Source organism: Limanda limanda, chromosome 11 (genome assembly GCF_963576545.1).
Source record: "Limanda limanda chromosome 11, fLimLim1.1, whole genome shotgun sequence".
NCBI lineage: Eukaryota > Metazoa > Chordata > Actinopteri > Pleuronectiformes > Pleuronectidae > Limanda > Limanda limanda.
This window is the reverse complement of record NC_083646.1, coordinates 19,563,428-19,585,105: the sequence shown is the minus strand read 5'-3', so window position 1 is coordinate 19,585,105 and position 21,678 is coordinate 19,563,428. Positions and strand designations below refer to the sequence as shown.

Here is a 21,678-nt window from a genome sequence, read left to right as displayed (position 1 = left end):
ATCTTCACCTGAAACATTAAATCGATTGCTTTTCTTCTATCAAGCTGTTTGCCTAACAATCCAAAAAAATCCTGGTGTTCCGGCAACACCAGCAGCAGCGCGAGTTGTGATTTCCATCAAGCATGTCCAGGCAGACGACACTAATCCATCCATCCGTTCATTCACCCACTGATAATCTAATTTCCTCTCCGCACCCTGTCATGCAGAAGTGGACTGCGGCCACCCAGGGACGCCTCCCCACGGAGAGATGAGTGGAGAGAAGTTTACCTTTGGCTCCACGGTGCGCTACTCCTGCTCTGGAGACCGCCAGCTCATAGGAGACTCATCACTCACCTGTCAGCTGAACGGTCACTGGAGTGGTCCACTGCCCCACTGCTCAGGTAAACAAACATTCACAAATATAGTCATGCAGGCTGCCTGCACACTATGAAATTGAAGCCTCTCTTTTCCCCTCTCCCTTGTGACACTGATAACAGAATCACATTTAAGGAACAAGTAGTTTTTGTTTTGAAAAGAAGACAATCTGATATCTGAACTCAGTCTGTGCTTGGGCAGGTGCTCTCTAAATACATGGAATGATTTGTGGTTTGGTTTGACCAAACTGCGAAACATAGAAAAACATAAACAAAACTGTATTTCATTACTTCCCTTTAGTGATATCTACCACAGAGATAGTTTTAGTTTTATTTACACAGGCTTTGAATTATCTGTGTCTGAGATTACTGGCATCGCCCCAATAGGGCAGAGTTTAATAGAATTCTATTTGTGGCATCCGCAGTTCTAAAATAATGGCTTTTAAAAAATCAGCAGCAACATCTTGTTTTCTTTTTTTTTCTCCCAGAAACAATGTACAAATACTGCAGATCCTTCACAGAACACTCTGTCAGCAGTTTTCACAAGGTCTGTCCTTGCACCACTGTTCAAAGCAGTGTCTGTAGATCACAGACCAATCAGGACACAGATCTGTGGAGAAAAGTTGCAGATAGATTGGTTAATGCATGGCTACATGCCACAGTAGTTGATTGATAATTGTCATTTTGTGATAGTACTTGGAAGTCTTGGCATCGATGAAGTATTTAGTTAGTGTCTGTGTTAACTTCAGAGAAAAAACTGCCCTGGATAGAGATCAGCTAACTGAGCCAATTATTTGCCCTCAAACGACAGCTCTGTGCAGCTCAGGCTCTTTTTAAAGGTTTCTGCGTGCCAAGTGTTTAACCATTATTATCAAATTCCGCTCTATGCAAAGCAGTTTCAGCATTTCAATTTTAGCACAGCCACTCTCGTGCTTTGTGTAACGTGTCTTCATGCGGCTGAGGAACCAGTGCCAAACAGCCCAAACCCTTTATCCATCACTTTTCCTCGATTCAGTGACATTAAGTTATGATTTCTCATCTCAGCCGTAGAACGTGTGGAAGCAAATGCTTCCTCCTGCGTGAGACAATCAACCGAGCGAGAGACGTCACCCCTGACATACCCCAAATGCAAACTCTGGGGAGCAAATTGTGTTCAGTGCATTTAGTTGTAGACTCTCCTCGCCGATTTGTGAAGAAAAGTGTGTCTGGTGGTGTGTTGCTGCGGAGCTACAAACTTCTCCCCTACTAACTTAATCCCCTCTGTGCACTTCCCTCCCATCACACTTAAGCCTTCCTGACCATTTAAGTGGATTCTCTTTACTGAATGTTCACTTGGTTTGTTCAACTCATTGACCCAGAAGTAATGTTCGTAAGCAGGCTTGGATGACAGTGTTTTCCCTCTTTTTTAAGTGAGAGTCCAAACTGTCTGCTCACCTTCAAAATTGTGTATTTACTCAGACAGGTGGAGAAGAAGTGAGGCAGTAGTGACGTTAAGACTGGATGCTAAAGGGATGTACATGATTGGAAAACTCCAAATGTATTATCCAGTCACAGTCTCTTTTATGTTTTGTTTGCAAAATAAAACATTGAGGTGTAATGGGGGAAGTTGTCAGTATTTGAGCCTGCATAATTATCTGCTGTGCTCGGCCAAATATTTTTTTGGTGATTTTAATGATTTTGGTTTGGGAAAAACACTGTTGCAAGATATTTTTCTCGTCTTTATTGCCTCGTCTTTTGAAACAATTTGGGTCTATTACTGAGATGATTAGATCAGCACCCTGCTGTTGTGATAAATGTGCCTCTTTGAAAGTGATGATATGCAATTTTGTATTATATTTAATTTTGTCACTCACTCTGAGCTGTGTGTCATCAACATGGCCTCCACTGCCTCTTGTTTGTCTTAAGGAATCCAGCCGCGATTCTGCACTTTAATCTCTGACAGAACATATAATGGCAAATTTGATTTTATTGCATTAACTTGTCCAAAACATAATCAGACTCAATTTATCATTTGAAAAAGGGAGATATGTAAAGCGAACACAAATCTGTTTCCGAGTATTTACATTTTCAAAGAGCAATAGCTGTTTAGAGAGTGAACCCCTGTGGAGGAATTTGTGCAGCAGAATGTGAGCGCCGGGTCACTGATCAGAGGATTTAATCATAATAAATGATGCTGCGACTTACCCAGCTGAGGAAAAAGAATGTGCTGAGGTTAGCTATAGCAGATATGAGTTTGGATTTGATCTACTGAACTCAGACATTAAAAAAGTGTGACTTTTATTAGTTTTGCCCATAAAGTAGCACTGTCGATGCTTCTGTATAAATGTATGTTGTTGGGAAAACTTAGGTGAAGAAACAAGTTATATAAACAGGTTTTTAGAAATGTGGGACATTTAGGATAATATAAGGTAATGCTAACATAGATTTTATACATAGATAATTAAAGTATTAATGTGTAAATAGTCATTACATGGCCACACAATGTTTTCCAACTGTACCACTGCTTCTCATTAGCTGTGATGGAATAAAAGAAAGCTTTTTAGAATCACTAAGAGGCTTGATCTATAGTTATTAACACCTGTTTCATATTTAGAACAACTCGATTGTCCCTTACATGAGCCAAAGTTTCAATGTATTAAATGGTTTTAAGTTTTAAATTGATACAGTCTACGTTTTCACACCTAGTTTTCACAGTAACATTAACGAAACCTTCTGAAATGATGCAGTCAGTGCTGCAGCGTTAAGAAAATAAATGATCTCTCTGGAAAGTACGTTTAAATTCTTTCTCTTTCGGAAATCGTCTTTATCATAGCCATTGGTCTAAGCTTCTTTTTTGCTTTTCCAGCAATCATAATGTTATTTTGCAGGTTGCTGCATAGTCTGTATGCAGCTTAGCAGGAGTGGAGATTATTAAAATGGCACACAAAGATTGTTTTAGTATTTTATCACCAATAGCAACGACATCATCCGTGCTTTGAATTTTTTAGAAGTGCAGCCCAGCATCAACGACAGTTCTCATCCATGCATCTATCCTTCCTCTCATCTGTCCTCCCTTGTTAATTAGTAAGAGGGGGCTTAAAACTGCTTGCCAAGCCATTCCCCTTTTGTCCTCATCTGTTGCATGACTGAGTTGAAGGCCTTATTATTTCCTCACAAAGGCAGCCTGGTGAACGGACATTAACTCTGAATCAAACCAAATCCACTGCCATCCCAATTAGTGAGATTATAGCTGTCACAGTGCATGCCGAGCTGGGCCGCCTCACCTAACCGAAGGAGACTAACGAAGTACCGGCAGCTGCTGTGAGACACACGCACGCATACATGCACACACCCGGGCAACAAATAAGTATATATGCCTAACATGCACTAACGTATGCAGGTACATGCACAGCCAAGCGAGACGCACAAACACTCACATGCAAGTGCGCTCTCTTACAGAAACACACACACATACACAAAGGTAGAAGGCACCACACACAGGCACACATCCATTCATTGCTAACCCCAGTCACGCACAAACTTATCATCTGCAGCTGTGAGCCCCTGACCTGACAAATCCAGCCTGTGCACATGCAAGCAGTGGAATGTGTGTTGAAGATATGAGCTAGGTGTTTGTGCAGCAAGGCTTTGTCAACAAGTCGAGTAATACTGCAGCTGTTTGCTGCTCTGTAGACAGAGAGCCGCAGACATACTGGGAATGATACACAGGGTGTGTGCACAGCTCGGAGAACAGGATCTCAAAGCCAATAAAGCACAGATCCTCCACAAAGAGATGACACATACGGAGCTGTAAAGACGAGCACAGCACTAGATTAGATAACTCCATCACTCGATGTATTAATAAATCTGTCTGTCTGTGATACTGTCTTCTAAAGCCAAACATTTTGCTTTTAATTTTTTTCTTTCCTCCCTTCACTGGTTTCATTTCTGTGATAGAACTGAAACAGCAGCAGATGAAGTGATGGTTGGTGTTGTGTGTGTTATGAGCTTTATTTTCCCTTCTGTCTTAAGGTGTCCCCCCGTGAATGCAAAACTAAAAAAACACTCCACTCCCTGGACTCAATTCTAACTTACCCAGCACTAAGCTTGCTGTTCATTACAACATCAAAATTTCAGTAGGCACGACACTTTCCCGACTCCATACCTGTCATCTCCCTCTCATTTCCTATGACTCACTACCCATCTTGTATCACCCGCTGGAGAGCGCCATGAGAGGAGAATCAACAGTAGAAACAGCGTTCTTCTTTTTTGTATTAATTTGTGGTCGTCCAAGAGTGGTGGTGCATGACACTGAGAGTACTGTATGTTCCTCCACAGAACAAAAGACTGGGGGGATAATTCAGGATAATGAAAGCGCATTCAGCTTCGGAGGTCAAACTGTATTCATCATTTCTCATAACCACAGCTGGTTGCCTTTTAATGCTGGTCCCGCTGCTTTTATGGACACAAAGCTCCTGGTGTCAAAGCAGTGAAAAGCATTGGTCCTTCAGGTTGTTGGCCTGGTGACAACTGCTCACTGGTGCATTGTGTGTTTTATAGTTGCTTCCCGGAGGATTCAAGAGACGTACAGTTTGAGACTAAGCCCTCTCTGTATTGTCTCTCTGCTTGACAGACACAAACACTGTCTTGTTATTCTCTGCCACACCAACTTGCGAACGTATACTTTGACAGTTAAAGTGGATGGCATCTTTGCTCTCTTGTTTCCATTGATCCATGTCTGGTTATCTCCCGTCGCAGGCGACTCGGGGGGCGCCTGTGGGGATCCCGGCACGCCTGCCCACGCCAGCAGGGAAGCAGGGAATTTCAAAGTCCGCAGCAAGGTGCGCTTCACCTGCGCAGTGGGAAACACGCTGTACGGCTCGGCAGAGAGGATCTGCTTCCCCAACGGGACCTGGTCAGGCCGACAGCCTTTCTGCAAACGTAAGGAAAAACTTAAAAAACTTCTCTTTGATGTTATGTATGAAAACCGTAGGAAAGGAGTGAAACTGAACTACACACATACACGTTGGAAAGTCACACAGTTTTACAAGGGAATGTGTTCTTACTTTCGGGCTTGGTATCAAGCCTCAATAGGTTTTATGCACTGAATGAACACAGCCTGATACCAGAAGCTCTCACTGAATGCTTCGTCGAGCCTCATTTTTTATTCTTCGAGATATTTTCAATTGTAAACCTTATTTAGAAACATGTTGAGAAAATTGGATTCAGGCGTTTTGCTTTGCTTTGTGTCAAATGCTTACAAAGTAAACCTGATGATGTCATCTGTGCTATTTCTGCTTGAGCTTGGAGACTAGTTTGAAAGACGTGGGTATTTTCCTACTGAGCTGCATTATAAGAAGGAATCCAGTAGAGTCCACACTTGAAATTTTAAATCAGGACTAATCAGACTTTATAATAACATCTCTTCATCCACCAATGTTATAGAAGACCAACATTTTATAACTTAAATACTCCGTTAAAAAATAATTGCTTCCTAATTTATTTATTTTCTTACTTCTCAAATTGCATTACCGAAAGCGCGACCGTGGACACAATTCAAAGATCAGTCCCTCCAGTATTTCCTGGGCTTTGTCTGGCTTATTGTAACTTAAAATGATTTGACTGCTGCTTTCTAAAAAATTAAAATGCATGCTGCATTATTTTTCAGCTTTTATTCTGTGCGCTTCATTAATAATTTCTTAATTCTCCCACTCTTGAGTAGCCTATCCTTTACAAGATATTTTAAATTATTTTTGATCTCTGTGTCCTCTCTCACACACACATGCTCTTCATCTCTGTTTTCATTCCACATCCAACCTCACACTCCGAATAAAGCTTTCACGCCAAGTTTAAAATCTTATGAGAGATTTTATTCTGAAACAGCTTTCTTTGACAAACATGGGAAAGTGTTTGTCAAGCGATGACTTTCATTTTCATTTGTTTGCCACCACGTATTGCATGCACTGTGCACAAAACAATTTCATGCCGAACATCAGGGAATAGCTTGGTCTTTAGAATACATTTCTCTTGGTAAATATGAGATGTTAGTGTCACACACGTCATCTTGCAGCTGGCAGGCGTGTGTGTGTCCACAAAGTTGCTGCCGGCTCGCTGTCCCTGCCAGGGTTTCCACATTGACTTTGCCGTGGTTAATGTTCATCATTGATGATAATTATCCATTTTCATTTAGTGGTCGGAAAAATGTTATAACCAGAAACCTGTCAAGTTATTTTAGTTTGACTACTGCCATTCACCTAATGTTGTATTAACCATTTAACATATTATAATTAAATTGTTTCTTCTGTGACACTATAACTCATGTAGCCTCCTTTCTCATGGTTAGTCATTCACAAATGTTTGCATTTTTTCTGGATAACTTCCTTTACAGCTAAGGGTAGTTTTAAAATATATGTTTTTATATATAGCATAAAGATGCAACAAATATAGCCCACAAAATTTGCACTGATCCATGAAGGTGCCTCCAACGGATTCAAATCACAGCCTGAGTTATGGTTTCAGTAGCCTGCTCATGCCACTATGACTGGCACATTGTACAGGGATTGAATCTATTTTTCCTCAACTTTTGCGATCACAACATTGCAGCATGCAGGACTGAGAGACAGGTGCTTGTGTGTATCCACACCCACACACACAAATGGTTGCAAAAAGCTCACAGAGTGTTGCACCAGATGGATCCGTATCTTACTGCAGCAGTGTGGTATTTCCTGCAGCACATGGTACTGTGGCGAGCTTCCCTAATACAACAAAGTAATTCTCGAGACCTAAAGCCAAGTTCTGTTTGGATTGTGATAAAAGAATGATGTGGATTTTGAAGATATTAGTTCACACAACAGCAGCTCTAAATCTTGCATAAATTACCCTCGGGGGTCAACCAACTATTGAGGCGAATATTCGACTGCTTCTCTCCTCTACCTACTGTCCATCAGCTTGGCAGGGTACCAGTGTCATTCTTAATATGATGGGGCGATGCACTGGCCTTCTGAACTATCCTCTGTGTATACGGCTTTCATTTCATCGCTCTTGTTCTTCCCACTTTTTTCTGTGTAGTGAGTGGGGGACTTACATAATTCAACCTCCGCGCTCAGTATGTGTTCGCACCATTGTTTACGTAATGCGTTCGGCGTCAGGCTCCTGCGTGGGTCATGACGTCGACCCCAGTGCATGCTGGGTGGCGTGATGACGTCAGGGGCCCGGCGCGACGGGAACGTAATGACGTCCGGGACCCCGGGGCATGCCGGGGTATTTAACGCCATCTTGTTTGTTTTGATTGTTATGCTAACTGATGCTAAATAAACGGAGCACCACTCGTGTTCCAGACAGGATGGAAGTTGTGATGTGATTTATCCCAATTTCCACACTGGTGACCCTGACGTTCGTTTGATTGACGTTTTTCACAAACGGGACCTGACCATGGCTGTGCACGCTGTGGCCCTCAAACTCCCCGAATTCTGGGAAGCATCAGCTTCAGCATGGTTCGCCCAGACGGAGGCGCAGTTTGCCCTGCGGGACATAACAGCTGACACAACACGTTTCTACTACGTTGTGTCAGCTCTTGGAAGTTCAACAGCATCCCGGGTGGTGAGTCTGCTGAAACACCCTCCAGCTACGGACAAGTATGAGGCACTCAAAGCTCACCTGTTAAAGACTTTTGAACTGTCAGACGCTGAGAGAGCCAGCAGGCTTTTCTCCCTCCAGGGACTGGGTGATAGCAAACCATCTGAGCTCATGGACCATATGCTGGATCTCCTGGGGGAGCACAGCCCCCATTTTCTTTTCACCCAGCTTTTCCTGCGTCAGCTGCCTTCCCAAGTCAGGGCTGCGTTGGCCAACACCACAATCACCGACTGTAGACAACTGGCTGAAGAGGCTGATACATTTTTTGTGGCGAGTCAAGAGCGCTATGTAATGGCCGCGTTTCTGGCACCGCACGGCGATCCAGTGACCATGGAGGATTCCACACTCATCGCAGCAACCTCTTCTCGTCGGCAGCAGTCTTCAGGTCGGCAGCTACCTTCAGGCCCCCAGCAGCCTTCTGGTCGGCAGCAACCTTCAGGCCCCCAACAGTCTTCTTCAGGCTTGTGCTTCTACCACGAGAAGTTTGGACCGAAGGCTTATAGATGTCGGCCGCCCTGCAGGTTCGGCGGGTCGGGAAACGCCAGGGCCGGCGCTCAGCAGTGGCCATGAGTGTCGGCCACGTCGGCAGGCTGCTGTTTATCCGGGACAACATCTCCGGACGACGTTTCCTGTGCGACACGGGAGCACAGAGGAGCGTCCTGCCTGCATCCCGTTTGGATATGGTGACCGACAGCCACGGGCCCCCGATGGAAGCGGCTAATGGGACCCCCATCCGCACGTATGGACTGAGGTACGTTGAGTTGTGTTTCGGGGGGCATCGGTTTGGCTGGGATTTTGTCACGGCAAAGGTCGCCGTTCCCCTCCTTGGCGCTGATTTTTTGTGTGCCCATGGACTGTTGGTGGATGTAAAGAACCGCCGTTTGATCGACGCCGTCACGTTCTGTTCTTATACGTGCACACTCGGCGGGGCTGGCTCCATGGGACTGTCTAGCATGCTGTCCACACCGGATGACTTCCACCGGTTACTGGCTAGCTTTCCATCACTCACTCAGCCCACTTTCTCCGCGTCTGCCGTGAAGCATGGTGTGGAGCACCACATCGCCACTACTGGTCCACCCGTCTACGCCCGTGCTCGCCGCCTCGACCCGACCAAGCTTGCCGTGGCTAAGGCCGAGTTTTCCAACATGGAACGCCTGGGAATAGTCCGCCGATCCGACAGCCCGTGGGCGTCACCTCTTCACATCGTCCCCAAGCCTGGTGGTGGCTGGCGCCCATGTGGCGACTACAGGCGGCTTAATGAGGCAACAACGCCTGACCGATACCCAGTCCCGCACATACAGGATTTTTCAGCACACCTGGCCGGGATGGTGATTTTTTCTAAGGTAGACCTCGTCCGGGGCTATCATCAGGTGCCTATGCACTCACTGGACATTCCAAAAACAGCGGTGATTACGCCGTTCGGGCTTTTTGAGTTCCTAAGGATGCCGTTCGGACTTAAAAACGCAGCCCAAGCTTTTCAACGCCTCATGGACTCTGTTTTACGTGACCTGCCTTTTCTTTTTGTGTATTTGGACGACATTCTGGTTGCAAGCACGTCCGAATCTCAGCACCGGTCGCACCTCCGAGTGCTTTTTGAGCGGCTCAACCAACATGGCCTGATTGTTAACCCTGCTAAGTGCCAGTTTGGTCGCTCCACCATTGATTTCCTGGGACACAGAGTCACTAAGGATGGCGCAGTCCCTCTCCCATCAAAGGTGGAGGCGGTCACACGTTTTCCACGCCCGCTCACCGTGAAAGCCCTGCAGGAATTCCTCGGCATGGTGAACTTTTATCATCGGTTCATCCCTCGAGCCGCTCAGCTCATGCAGCCCCTGCACGAAGCCTTGAAAGGCAAGCCCATGCACGCTGTGGACTGGACTGAGGGCAGGGTTAAGGCTTTTGCTGACACTAAGGCAGCCCTTGCGCATGCCGCAATGCTGGCACATCCTTCTGCCACAGCCTCCATCGCCATCACCTCAGACGCCTCGGATTACGCTGTCGGGGCTGTCTACGAGCAGTGGGTAGGCGGGGCCTGGCAGCCGCTTGCTTTCTTCAGTCGACAACTGCGCACCAACGAGCGGAAATACAGCACGTTTGATCGGGAGCTGCTGGGTCTCTACCTCGCCATCAGACACTTCCGTTTCCTGCTGGAAGGTCGACACTTCACCGCTTTCGTCGACCACAAACCGCTGGTTTTCGCCATGGCCAAGGTGGCTGAGCCGTGGTCCGCCCGCCAGCAACGTCATCTGTCCTACATCTCCGAGTTCACCACGGATTTACAGCACGTGGCCGGTAAGGACAACCAGGTGGCGGACTGCCTGTCACGGGCTGTGGCAGGAGCTGTCCATCTTGGCCTGGATTACGGCCGCATGGCAGCGGACCAGACCACAGATCCAGACTTACACACCCTGAGGACCTCGACTACAGGTTTGAGGATAGAGGACGTCGTGTTTGGGGAGGCTGACACCACGCTCCTGTGTGACGTCTCCACAGGCAGGCCTCGGCCGATCGTGCCCACGGGATGGAGACGGCGCGTTTTTGATGCCATCCATGGCCTCTCCCATCCTGGGTCAAAAGCGTCGCAGAGACTGGTGGCGGCGAAGTTTGTTTGGCACGGCCTCAAAAAGGACGTTAGAGACTGGGCTGCCACTTGTCTGGAGTGCCAACGGGCCAAAGTGCACCGACACACTAAAGCCCCGTTAGAGTTGTTCCCGGTGCCAGAGAGGCGGTTTGATCATGTCAACGTGGATCTGGTTGGCCCTCTACCCTCCTCTCATGGTTTCACCTACCTGTTCACCATGGTTGACAGGACCACCCGTTGGCCTGAGGCTGTGCCACTGACATCGCTGACATCCGTGGAGATGACACGGGCATTTATCGGCACCTGGGTTGCCCGCTTTGGCACCCCTTCGGACATATCTTCTGACCGGGGTGCGCAGTTCACGTCTGAGCTGTGGAACACGGTGGCCCAGAGCCTCGGAGTGAAACTCCACCGCACGACTGCATATCACCCGCAGGCTAACGGTCTCTGTGAGCGGTTCCATAGGTCGATGAAGGCTGCACTTCGGGCTGGCCTCAAAGACTGCAACTGGGTCGACAAGCTCCCGTGGGTGATGCTGGGCATCAGAACTGCACCAAAGGAAGACCTGCAATCCTCATCCGCGGAGCTTGTCTATGGCCAGCCTCTGCGGGTCCCAGGGGATTTTGTTCCTACCTCCAACGTCCCTTGGTCTGCGGCTCCCCAGCGGGCCACGCTACTGGACAACGCAAGGCTTTTCACACCTGTCCCTACTTCCCGGCACGGCCTCCCTCAGTCGCACATCCCCGCTGGGCTTCAGAAGGCGGAGTACGTTTTTGTTCGCCACGACGCTCACAGGGGACCACTACGGCCGCCCTACGAGGGCCCATTTCGCGTGTTGGAGAAGGGGGACAAACATTTTGTGGTGGACATGGGAGGCAAACCGGAGCGACTCTCCATTGACCGCCTCAAACCAGCTCATCTGGACGTGGCTAAGCCTGTTGAAGTAGCCCAGCCCCCACGACGCGGGCGGCCTCCAGTTATGCATCCACCCCCTGTTCCCCTTCTTATCAAACCTCCCACACTCCATGCCCCACACTCCTGTCGAGGCGGGATACCTGCCACAGTAGTGTCTCCTCCACCCCCTCCAAAACGCAGTCGTTTTGGCCGGTTAATACAACCACCTGTTTGGTGATATTTTTTGTCTGCTATGGTGAATTCTGGGGGGACGTGTGTAGTGAGTGGGGGACTTACATAATTCAACCTCCGCGCTCAGTATGTGTTCGCACCATTGTCTACGTAATGCGTTCGGCGTCAGGCTCCTGCGTGGGTCATGACGTCGACCCCAGTGCATGCTGGGTGGCGTGATGACGTCAGGGGCCCGGCGCGACGGGAACGTAATGACGTCCGGGACCCCGGGGCATGCCGGGGTATTTAACGCCATCTTGTTTGTTTTGATTGTTATGCTAACTGATGCTAAATAAACGGAGCACCACTCGTGTTCCAGACAGGATGGAAGTTGTGATGTGATTTATCCCAATTTCCACACCTCTCTCTTTATCCTTCATTTCCCCTGATGTCAGCCTTTTTCTCTCTCGCTTCTCCCCTGATTTCTGTCCGTCTCAATGGTGTTGTCCGGCTGTTCTTCCATCCCTCTCCACTTCTCCCTCTGTCCCTCCTTTCTCTACAGTTGAGCCCTTTCTTCCCTCCCCAACTTTTTGCTCCACATTTACCACCTTTTATCTCTCCATCTCCCCACTGAACCCCTGATTTAAAGATTGTTTTAGCCATCCCTCCACCTCAAGAGGATGGGGGCATGAATTCACTGAGGCCTGAACGAGTTCCAACGCTGCCTGTCTGTGATCTAAAGGCCTTGCCCCGCAGAGTGTGTGTGTGTGTGTGTGTGTGTGTGTGTGTGTGTGTGTGTGTGTGTGTGTGTGTGTGTGTGTGTGTGTGTGTGTGTGTGTGTGTGTGTGTGTGTGTGTGTGTGTGTGTGTGTGTGTGTGTGTGTGTGTGTGTGTGTGTGTGTGTGTGGTAATTGAGAAACATCACTGCACCTACGACATGTCTGTTTATGACAAGAATCACAACTTCAGATTTTCCAGGCAATTAGGTGATTGAAAGAGCAAATGAGTTTCATAATGAGACATTATGATTCGGAGCAAACGAAAAGCACATGAAACGTATTCTGTTCTCTCGCCTCTTCAGGGACACAATTTGGTTGACATATTCTGGAAAGGCTGTAAAGAATTTCTCAGTGTAAAAGGCCCAAGCCCAGAGAGAGACGACCCCCTCCTAGCCCCCGAGGGATTGCGCATCTAAAGCAACACTTTGCATCAAATGAAGCCCCTGAGTCTGAGCTCAGCTTGTGCTTTAAACTGTAGGAAGTGATAAATCATAATGTGCAAAGTCAGTAACGGTTATTTAATATTTTGTCATGACAAAATAATCATAGATTCGAGAATAAATCTTGTATTTTACAAAGAAAATGTGTTATATTATAAGAATAAAGTAATAATTTTACAAGAATGAAGAAAATCTGAAAGCCGGAGTTCCACTCCCTCTGGATCCAAAATCTTGATGAATCATTATAAAACTTTAAAAAAGATTTTGAACATCACGCAGATGTAACTAACGACAAACATCAAGCACTTACAAACATTTATTCCTCCACAAAAGAGGCAACTTCTTTCATGTATACATGGGGTTCTTTCTTTGGAATAGACTGAATTGTGAAAGTCCTGATATTATGATAATGCGGTGCCGATTTGCAAAAATATTCCGAACTGTATTATTTGTTCAATGTGCTAAAGTACAACTTGACAAGATGCTTCATATTCCTCATTGTAAAGCAGGAAACAGGCTGATCTTCTGATATTCCCTCTGATGTAAAATTACTCATTGGTTAAATTGTGACTTATTTCTCACAGTTGTTTATCCAAATCTCTGAATTATTTTTCCTTAAACCCTAATACTCAGTCATATTTTCGCATCTGTTCAATAGTTAATACAATTTGAAGGGTCTTTAGTCCACAGCTGTAAAATGTCAAATTAATTCCATAATCCTCTTTTTGTTCCAAGTCAGCACTAAATGTTGTTTCCATTGATCTACCATGGAACTTGACAAAACACAAACTGCAATTTATTTTCTGATGAGTCATCAACACACAGTGTAACGAGGCACTGCACCACCTTTGCTCGTTAGCGTCTCTTAATAAAGCCGTGATGCTGTGCAGATAAGTGTGTCTTTGCTTGTTGGGTGATGTGAAGCACACACACACACACACACACACACACACACACTCACGCACTCAATTGGAACTCTGACTTAAGACAACAATTTCTCTCTGCCCCTTTTCACGTGAGTGCTAATCTGACCAGAGACAACAAATATTCATCAAGTCAAAAGCAAAACAGCAATTATTTCACAAATAAATATTACTATTCACATGTGAGGAATAACTTTTTTTCAGAACTGTTTGACTTTACAAAGTCATATTGGGCCCCGCCTCAGGAGGAGGAGGGGTCCCAACCCTCAGACTGTGAAACATTGATATGAAAAATAGAGAGTGCATTACTATTTTATACCTCTGACCTTCATCTCCTTTCTTTTCCCCTGTTTTGCAGCGGTGCACTGTGGGAACCCAGGTACACCTGCTCATGGCCGTATCTCTCGCGTGGATGGCACAACCTTCTCCCACTCCATTGTGTATTCTTGTATGGAAGGCTATTTCCTCAGTGGGTCACCTACACGCCAGTGTCTGGCAAATGGCACGTGGTCTGGCACAGCTCCAAACTGCACAAGTGAGTTTTCTATGCACAGGAATGTGAGATGAGGTCATAGTCGTTGTAGAGTTATGCAGAGGAAGAGACAAGAAATGCATCGTCTCCTCATGTCAAAGAAAACGATCAATGCCTATGCAGTGAGATGCATTCATTGGACAAGTATACCATTGCTTTGAATAGAGTCACACAACAGACTAAGTTTGAGATCTCCCATCGGTGCGTCTAAAATAAAAAGAATCAAAGTGTTATTTTGATAATGAGCCTCTACTGACCACTTACACACGGCCAAGCATATCAGTCACATTAAGTTTGTTAGTACAGTAAATCAGCCATTGTTCTATTCTCTATTATACCTTCCGAACAAACTAACATATGTAATAATTTACACTGAAGTTCAGATAAACATCCCTGAAAAGATTTATAACGAGACAGGAAGGAATGAAGATGATTTTGTTCCCTATTTCTTCCAAAAGGAGGCGCTTTGAATGATTAACGAAGGTGCTCAGAAAGGATATAAGATTTCATATAGCACATCAATCTTCACAACTGTCAGGTAGTTTTTCTTCTTTTTTTTATTGTCTGGGCCTCAGCAAATGATCCTTGCAGTAATTAAGAAGTATGCCAATCTATATTCAGTTTGCACCAGGATGACTATCAAACTAAATTACACACATTGTTCTTCTCTCTGAAAATCATCACATTCTCTCTTCCTCATTCTTGTTATTGAGTCACAAGAAAATATGAATCGTATTTGTATGATTTTCAATTTTGGAATGAAAAAGGCCTCTGTGGAGACGCACACACGGAGGGCGCAGGAGAAGAAAAGTGAAAATTGCATTGAAAAATAATGACCAAACATGCAGAAAGGTGAAACAGCTTCCTTGTCCCCTTTCCCCCACGTTGAAGCCAGCTTATCACCCAACTTATTTCACGTTACTCTCCTCTATCACTTCACGTAAACATTTTAGTGCTCAGTTCAGGGACATCAACACTTACGATGCAAAAATTGGCTGAGTGTTCCTTCATTAGGGAGGCAATCATTTTCACGGTTCATGGGCAATCGATCATGTAGGTGACCAGATCAAAGTCGCTCAACATTCTCAAGGTGGGACGGAAAAGTTCCTTTATTTTATTGGTCTTGATGGTTGATAAATTAACTTTAAAGAGCAAGTTAAGGAATTAGGGAATCATCTGAGGAGCATTAGAGAGGAGACTTGTTCAGTGGAGTGTGAGGTAAAGTCATAAAGCACTTTATGAAATAAATAGTAAACACTGATTATTCAGGGAGACTATTTGCCTTATACATGCCATGATCCTGTTGGTTTTTTATATGCTGTTTATAGCATTCTCCACCTCTCTCCTCCTAACCCTGAGATTAAATGCCTACACAGTAGAGCTGGATTCTCCTTGTAGATCTGCTGAAGGGGATTTAATTAAATGAAGACATCAGAGCAAAATGCGTATTAAAAGATTCAGAACTAACCAGGTTACAGTCACATTTCTGCAGTAACCTGATTCATGAGCATCATTTAAATCTCTATGTGCTTACATCTGATATAAGTCTCACTAGAAATGTAGCTGAAGTACGCATAGGTCTGTTTGCACACTACAGATCCTGATCTTTGCTATAACTGTAAGTCCTCTAAAACAGGGGAACAGCTCTTCATGATGCAGCACCATATGCCACAAAAATACCCACAATATTTTAGTATGGTTCAGAAAACGCAGTAAGGGAAAAAGAAGAGCAATCGGTTTTACTGGAAGCAGGTTATTGCAGTGTGTGTAAACTCCTCTGATTTCATGCCCTCACTGCTTTCTCCCTGTAACCTGTTTTCTTTAGAGCCAGTCTATTTGCCGAATGAAAAATCTCTACTCTTAAGTTGAGTTGTTGAAGTCATCAGCCTTCAGCTTTTCTACATTGTGCTGACTGGCTGGGTTTTTCCACTTTAACTGATACAGACAGGCACTTGTAAACATTTGCATTGAACTACAAGCACACTCCTCCACATTCTAGCGAGATGTTTTCGGTTGAAAATGTTATCAGCTGTCTTTTATTGATGCCAGCTGCTTCTGGATACATGAGATACATCATGCTTAATTCAACATAATGTGTTTCAGTTTAATTTTGGTGGCTCAGATTCCAAAGGAGTTGAGGACATACATTGCATCCGACACAAACCCCAGTGTACACTCAACAGAAATGCACATACACACATACTGTGCAAATACTTGGCTGCTGAGACCGCAGGACAGCTGCTGTTTCCCATCATCATCATTTATGGGTGAATAAACTTTATTTATATAACAGTTTTCATACACAGAATGCATCCTAATGATAATTTAAGATGATTCTAACACTAAAAGACAAACATAGACAATTCTAATAACAAATCAAGTTTTTTTCTCTTGGCCATGGGATATATAACAAATAATCCATTGTTATTGTAGCATAATGTTGACTGAGGGCATTGTAAAATATGCATATTCCTATTTGGAGTATTGGGGTTAGAGTCAATAATGTATTAATATATAACATGATAGATATGATGGACTTCTAAATGCTGTAAATTCAATGCAGTAAAGATTTTTTACTGCTAAACACCAGTATGTTGGGACTTTTCAAGTCTAAGCACCGACACTGCACGGCTTCTTTTTCTTCCAATATATTCAGAAACCAATTTGAATAGTAGAAGATTAGTCCCAGTGTACCAGAGTTTTTTCTTCCTTTACTTTCAAAAGTTTAAATCAAATATTTCACACTGAGAAAAGTTTTCATGACTTAAACATCCAACATGCAGGTGAAAAGAAACCTTGCATTCTTGTAAAGAATGAAAGTACTTTCCAGAAGAACATCACCTCCCAGTGGGTAACAGTGCGTATGGAGAAGTGGAAATAAAAGCCACAGTGTCCTACATCATGAATTTTTCTATAACACACATCAGATACAACTGTTTAGAACTCATGGATAATAGCGGATACTGGGTTCAGGAACCTCTGCAGATGATATGATGTGGAATCATCCAAATAAAAAAAATCGGAAAGAAAAAAACGTCAAGCTTACAGAATTACCACTGAATTTCACCACATTTTCTGCAGGGTACTCTCTCATCTGTCACTGTTTTCCTACCTGTCTGTGTTTTCTGTCGCTGCCGTAAGTTATGTGTGGATTTTAAGAATAGATGCATCTAGGAGAATGAGATTTATTATTGGAGCAAGCATGAACAAACTGCCAGAGGACCCAGCATGTTGTTGTGTTGCTCAGAATTAGCAGCTCTCATACGTGTTTTGTCAGGATACATAGTTAGTTTCCCCCAGCAATGATAAATGTGCCAATGTGTCGAGGTCCTTGGCGGCAAATGTTAATAAACAAACAGATATTAATTTAAGAGAGGGGGTGTTTCAGGAACAGCCATATGCATCAAACTGGCTTCTTACATTAAGGTGAACACGTCAGGGAAGGTATTATAATCAGTAATCACAAATTAATACTGAAAGATGAAACAAAGGCTATTAAAAACTCGATCAAATTGAGTGTGGCATCTTAAATGTTCCTCAGAGATTGCATTAGGTTATGACCCCACATCGTAGTATGGCCAACATTCAGTCCTCTGTTCACTCTGGACAAATCTTGCCACGAGAAGAAACCAAGAATAAGCAGAAGAGAGGGGACAAAAATGACATTGTCTGGCGGCCCTACTCTTGAGTTATATAAAACTAAATCAATGCTTCAAGATGTAAAAAGGTAATATGTGTTGTGGTCACTATTCCTTGATTGTTTAGTATTGTTTGTCATTTGTGATTGAAATATGTAAATAAAGCATAGTTATTACTATTAGTATTACTATGACATTACAGCCGTCCTCACACTGTCAGGGGCATAGTCCAACAGATGCTGTGTGATTATGCTTTGATTGCTCAGTCAAAGGCTAATATGCTAACAGCTGTATCTTCAACTTCACTGGATATTTCTTATCTTCACATAACTGAGCAACATGCCCCGCATGCCTAATGCTGCACACAAGCACAGAGCCATTACGCATGATGATCCATTGTGGTTATCTTGATTGAATTATGCACCAGCAGCACCAGGCTGCTGCAACATGACCCCACAAACATTTCTGCCTCACAGTTCATCTTTGTATGGAGGTGTCAAGTGTTTTTTTTAAAGGTGCATGTTGACCAATTATGTTTGTCATTGCTGTCCAGTGAAAATAATTATATCGCCATTTTGGTTTTTGACACTCTATTAACATATATTTTTGGGAATAAAATCAATATTTACACCTTTACAAAATTGCCCAAATTGTTGCAAATACTGTGCTCCACATATTTCTGTGATTCACTATTATAATATAATGAAATATATTCACTCTTTGTTGCCTGAATCTTAACTAAATCAGCCCTGTAGAATAAGGTCACCTTGTTGAAAATCCAATTCAATGTCATAAAGCTTAAACTCAGATTTTAAGTAAAAAACAACAAATTTGGAAATGCCCCTTTTCCCTATATGGGAGAGATTGTAGAGATGGCAAATACTCTCATGTTTACAACTTGAGCCGCCTTCTTGTAGGATATAAAAAGACAGCTGTATGATTACAGAGTTGTTTGAGTGACAGCTAAAAATACAATGCATCAACAAATTCACATCTTAAACAACTGACTCCAGCTGAGATACAGCATGTGTGTTTGGTTTTCAGGAACTTTTCCAAAAGTCGGTTTCTGTTGTAATTACAATTTTGACATGGACGATGGCCCCGCACACACCTGGTGTTTAACATCCATCCTTAGAGATCGGATCACAAGTGGCCAGTGTCGAGTACGTGTGTTCACACCTGGCAGTAACATGCATCCTGAGTGTCTCCTGTGACCACTTGGGATCGGATCTCACTTCCCCGCTCCACTTGCAAATTAACATTATTAATTGGCTCGTCATCCGTGTTAGTTAAGACCAAATCATGTTTTTTTGACCCAGTCTGAGTTTACAGATGTGTCCGCTGTCATCGTGTTAGTGAGTGTGTGTGTGTGTGTGTGTGTGTGTGTGTGTGTGTGTGTGTGTGTGTGTGTGTGTGTGTGTTGTGTGGTTGTGTGGTTGTGTGGTTGTGTGGTGTGTGTGTGTGTGTGTGTGTGTGTGTGTGTGTGTGTGTGTGCGTGTGCCAGCTCAGTTAGGTGAAATCCTGACTGAAATACACAAACGTCAATGTTGAATTCATTTCTTGAAGCTCACACTTAGTAACTTGTGCAACAGTAAGTTGTAGTAGTCGAAAACTAACCAGTGAAATATTATGGGTCAAGGCCAAAGTTTTAATTTTGCACGACTGCATTTAGCTCAAACTTTTGATTATTAAGGCTGAGAAGATCATTATTAATCTTCATGAGCCCTACCTACTCTTTTTGCCCGAAGCATATGAGTAAAAACAATAAGTGCCCTGATGACATACGGTTATAAATGGAGGATTAGGAAACCACCAGCAACTTTGCAAGAGAAAGATAAAAATGGAAAATCTTGCGGACAAAGCAGGACCGCCCCTGTGGTCCCATCATAAACCCTCAGCACTCGTTCTTCAGGATGCATAATGAATAATTACATCAAACACTGACGTGATGAACTGATACATTTTTAATGCAGGGTATATTTTGTATTGCAATTTAATTTCAGTGATCACCTGTGGCGACCCTGGTATTCCAGCGAACGGACTCAGGTTTGGGGACGACATCACCGTGGGCCAGAACGCCACGTTCGTGTGTCAGCCGGGATTCGTGATGATCGAAGGGGACAGCACTGTCACAAGGACCTGCACCAACAATGGCACCTGGAGTGGCACCATGCCAGCATGCAAAGGTAAGAACCGCACACAAATGTGACCCTCCTCCCCCACGTACGCTGCGTCGTACACATGCCGCAGTCAGTCAACCTTGATAACCATCAGAACTGGCTGTCACAACCTTGGCATGCTAGCACTGTCACATACAATACAAGGTACATGCTTACAGCCTGAGATCTAATGAGATTAGCAAGCAAGGTGACACAGGACTCCCAATGTGGTCAGATAGCGCCATATTGTTCACTTCCGTCCGCTGATAAGGGAGGTCACGATGATATATTACACTGGATGCGAGACGGACAGAGACAATCATATGCATGTTCTGTATAGGTTTGTATGTTAACAGGCATACCCACAAACACTGCAAGCAATTTTTCAAAATGGTTCCACTGCTTCCCTACATTACACAAGTAAAACTATTCTTTACCAGGTCCTTGATAAGAGACAGGGATTTCTCCCACACCTGCATCTCAAGCTGCACCTGTGATGGCAGGGCGCCAAGGCTAAAAGTTCCCCTGACACCTGATGATGGATGGCTAACAAGTCCTCTTCATCACAACAAGGATCCTTCTAATTGTGCTCCAACAGTTAATCATTGGCTTCCTCCCTCTGTAAAACTTTGCGCGCCTCTATGGGCTTGATTAACATCAAAGTTCGAAAATCCACCAAGAGGACTTAGTGTTTAGTACGCCCATCAGCAATACATCACTCAATGATTTATGACGCTCGAGTGGAGGCAGAGATTAGCATTCTGCCGTAGACACCCAAAAGTGAGTATTGCAGGGAAGATTAACTTGTGCAGTGAACAGTTCAAAAGTACACCGGGAAAAGGGAAAAGCCCACGAGGCAAACGGTGGCTCATTGTTGCTTAGGAACTGTTCCCAGGCTGCCGTCTCAGTTACAGCGTAGCGAGCTGGCGTTCGGATTCGCCTCTTGAGATTTGGGAAAGGACAAATGAAATGTGAGAGAAAAAGAGGCGCGAGAGACATGCAGGCAGACAAATGTCGCAGGTTGGAGAAAAATACAAATTATTGAAAGCCTCAAAAAATTATGCTAAATCAATCACGTGGACAAATTATTCGAGAGGGAATGAGTATCAGGAAACAACATAGAGTCCACTGATCTTTTTTACCCCTTATGGCTGTTTTTGTGTCTAGATATACTCAGTGTACACGATGCTGTTATGTTTCTGTGCCACTGCCATTCCTCACCTGGGAGCCTTACACTTCCTTCCCTCCTCAGGCTCCCTGCCTGACCTCGCCTAGACGTTTACAACATCCGAACAGACACTGATTTGTAATATTTCATGGCTGTGTTCCATTTTTAACGTGGTCTGTGGTGTGTTGAAGCTGTTGGAGGAATTAATGGTCGCACAACTGTTACCCGAGGTACTTACAGTGAACAGAGAGAGCGAGGGTGAATGTGTGCTCACATGTATGTATTAAAGAGTGTGTTGCTCTTAATCTCCGAGCTCTAACCCTTGACAGATACGGCAACAGCTCAGGCGCTCAGCCTCACTGCAGATATGCTCGATGACGATGGTGTGGTGAAGTGAAACCCTAGAGCTTAACCTCCCTCATAACAC

The 21,678-nt window shown here is 44.4% G+C and overlaps 1 protein-coding gene across 2 annotated transcripts in view; it reads left to right on the top strand.

The window, feature by feature from the left end:
- Nucleotides 1-21,678, top strand: part of LOC133013799 (CUB and sushi domain-containing protein 3-like) — a 212,376-nt gene that overhangs the window by 164,456 nt on the left and 26,242 nt on the right. For both annotated transcript variants that reach the window (XM_061080848.1, XM_061080847.1), the window contains 4 exons: nt 207-380; nt 5,091-5,273; nt 14,113-14,289; nt 19,928-20,110. In XM_061080848.1, coding sequence (XP_060936831.1) covers nt 207-380; nt 5,091-5,273; nt 14,113-14,289; nt 19,928-20,110 — 717 coding nt within the window. The remainder of the gene's footprint in view (nt 1-206; nt 381-5,090; nt 5,274-14,112; nt 14,290-19,927; nt 20,111-21,678) is intronic.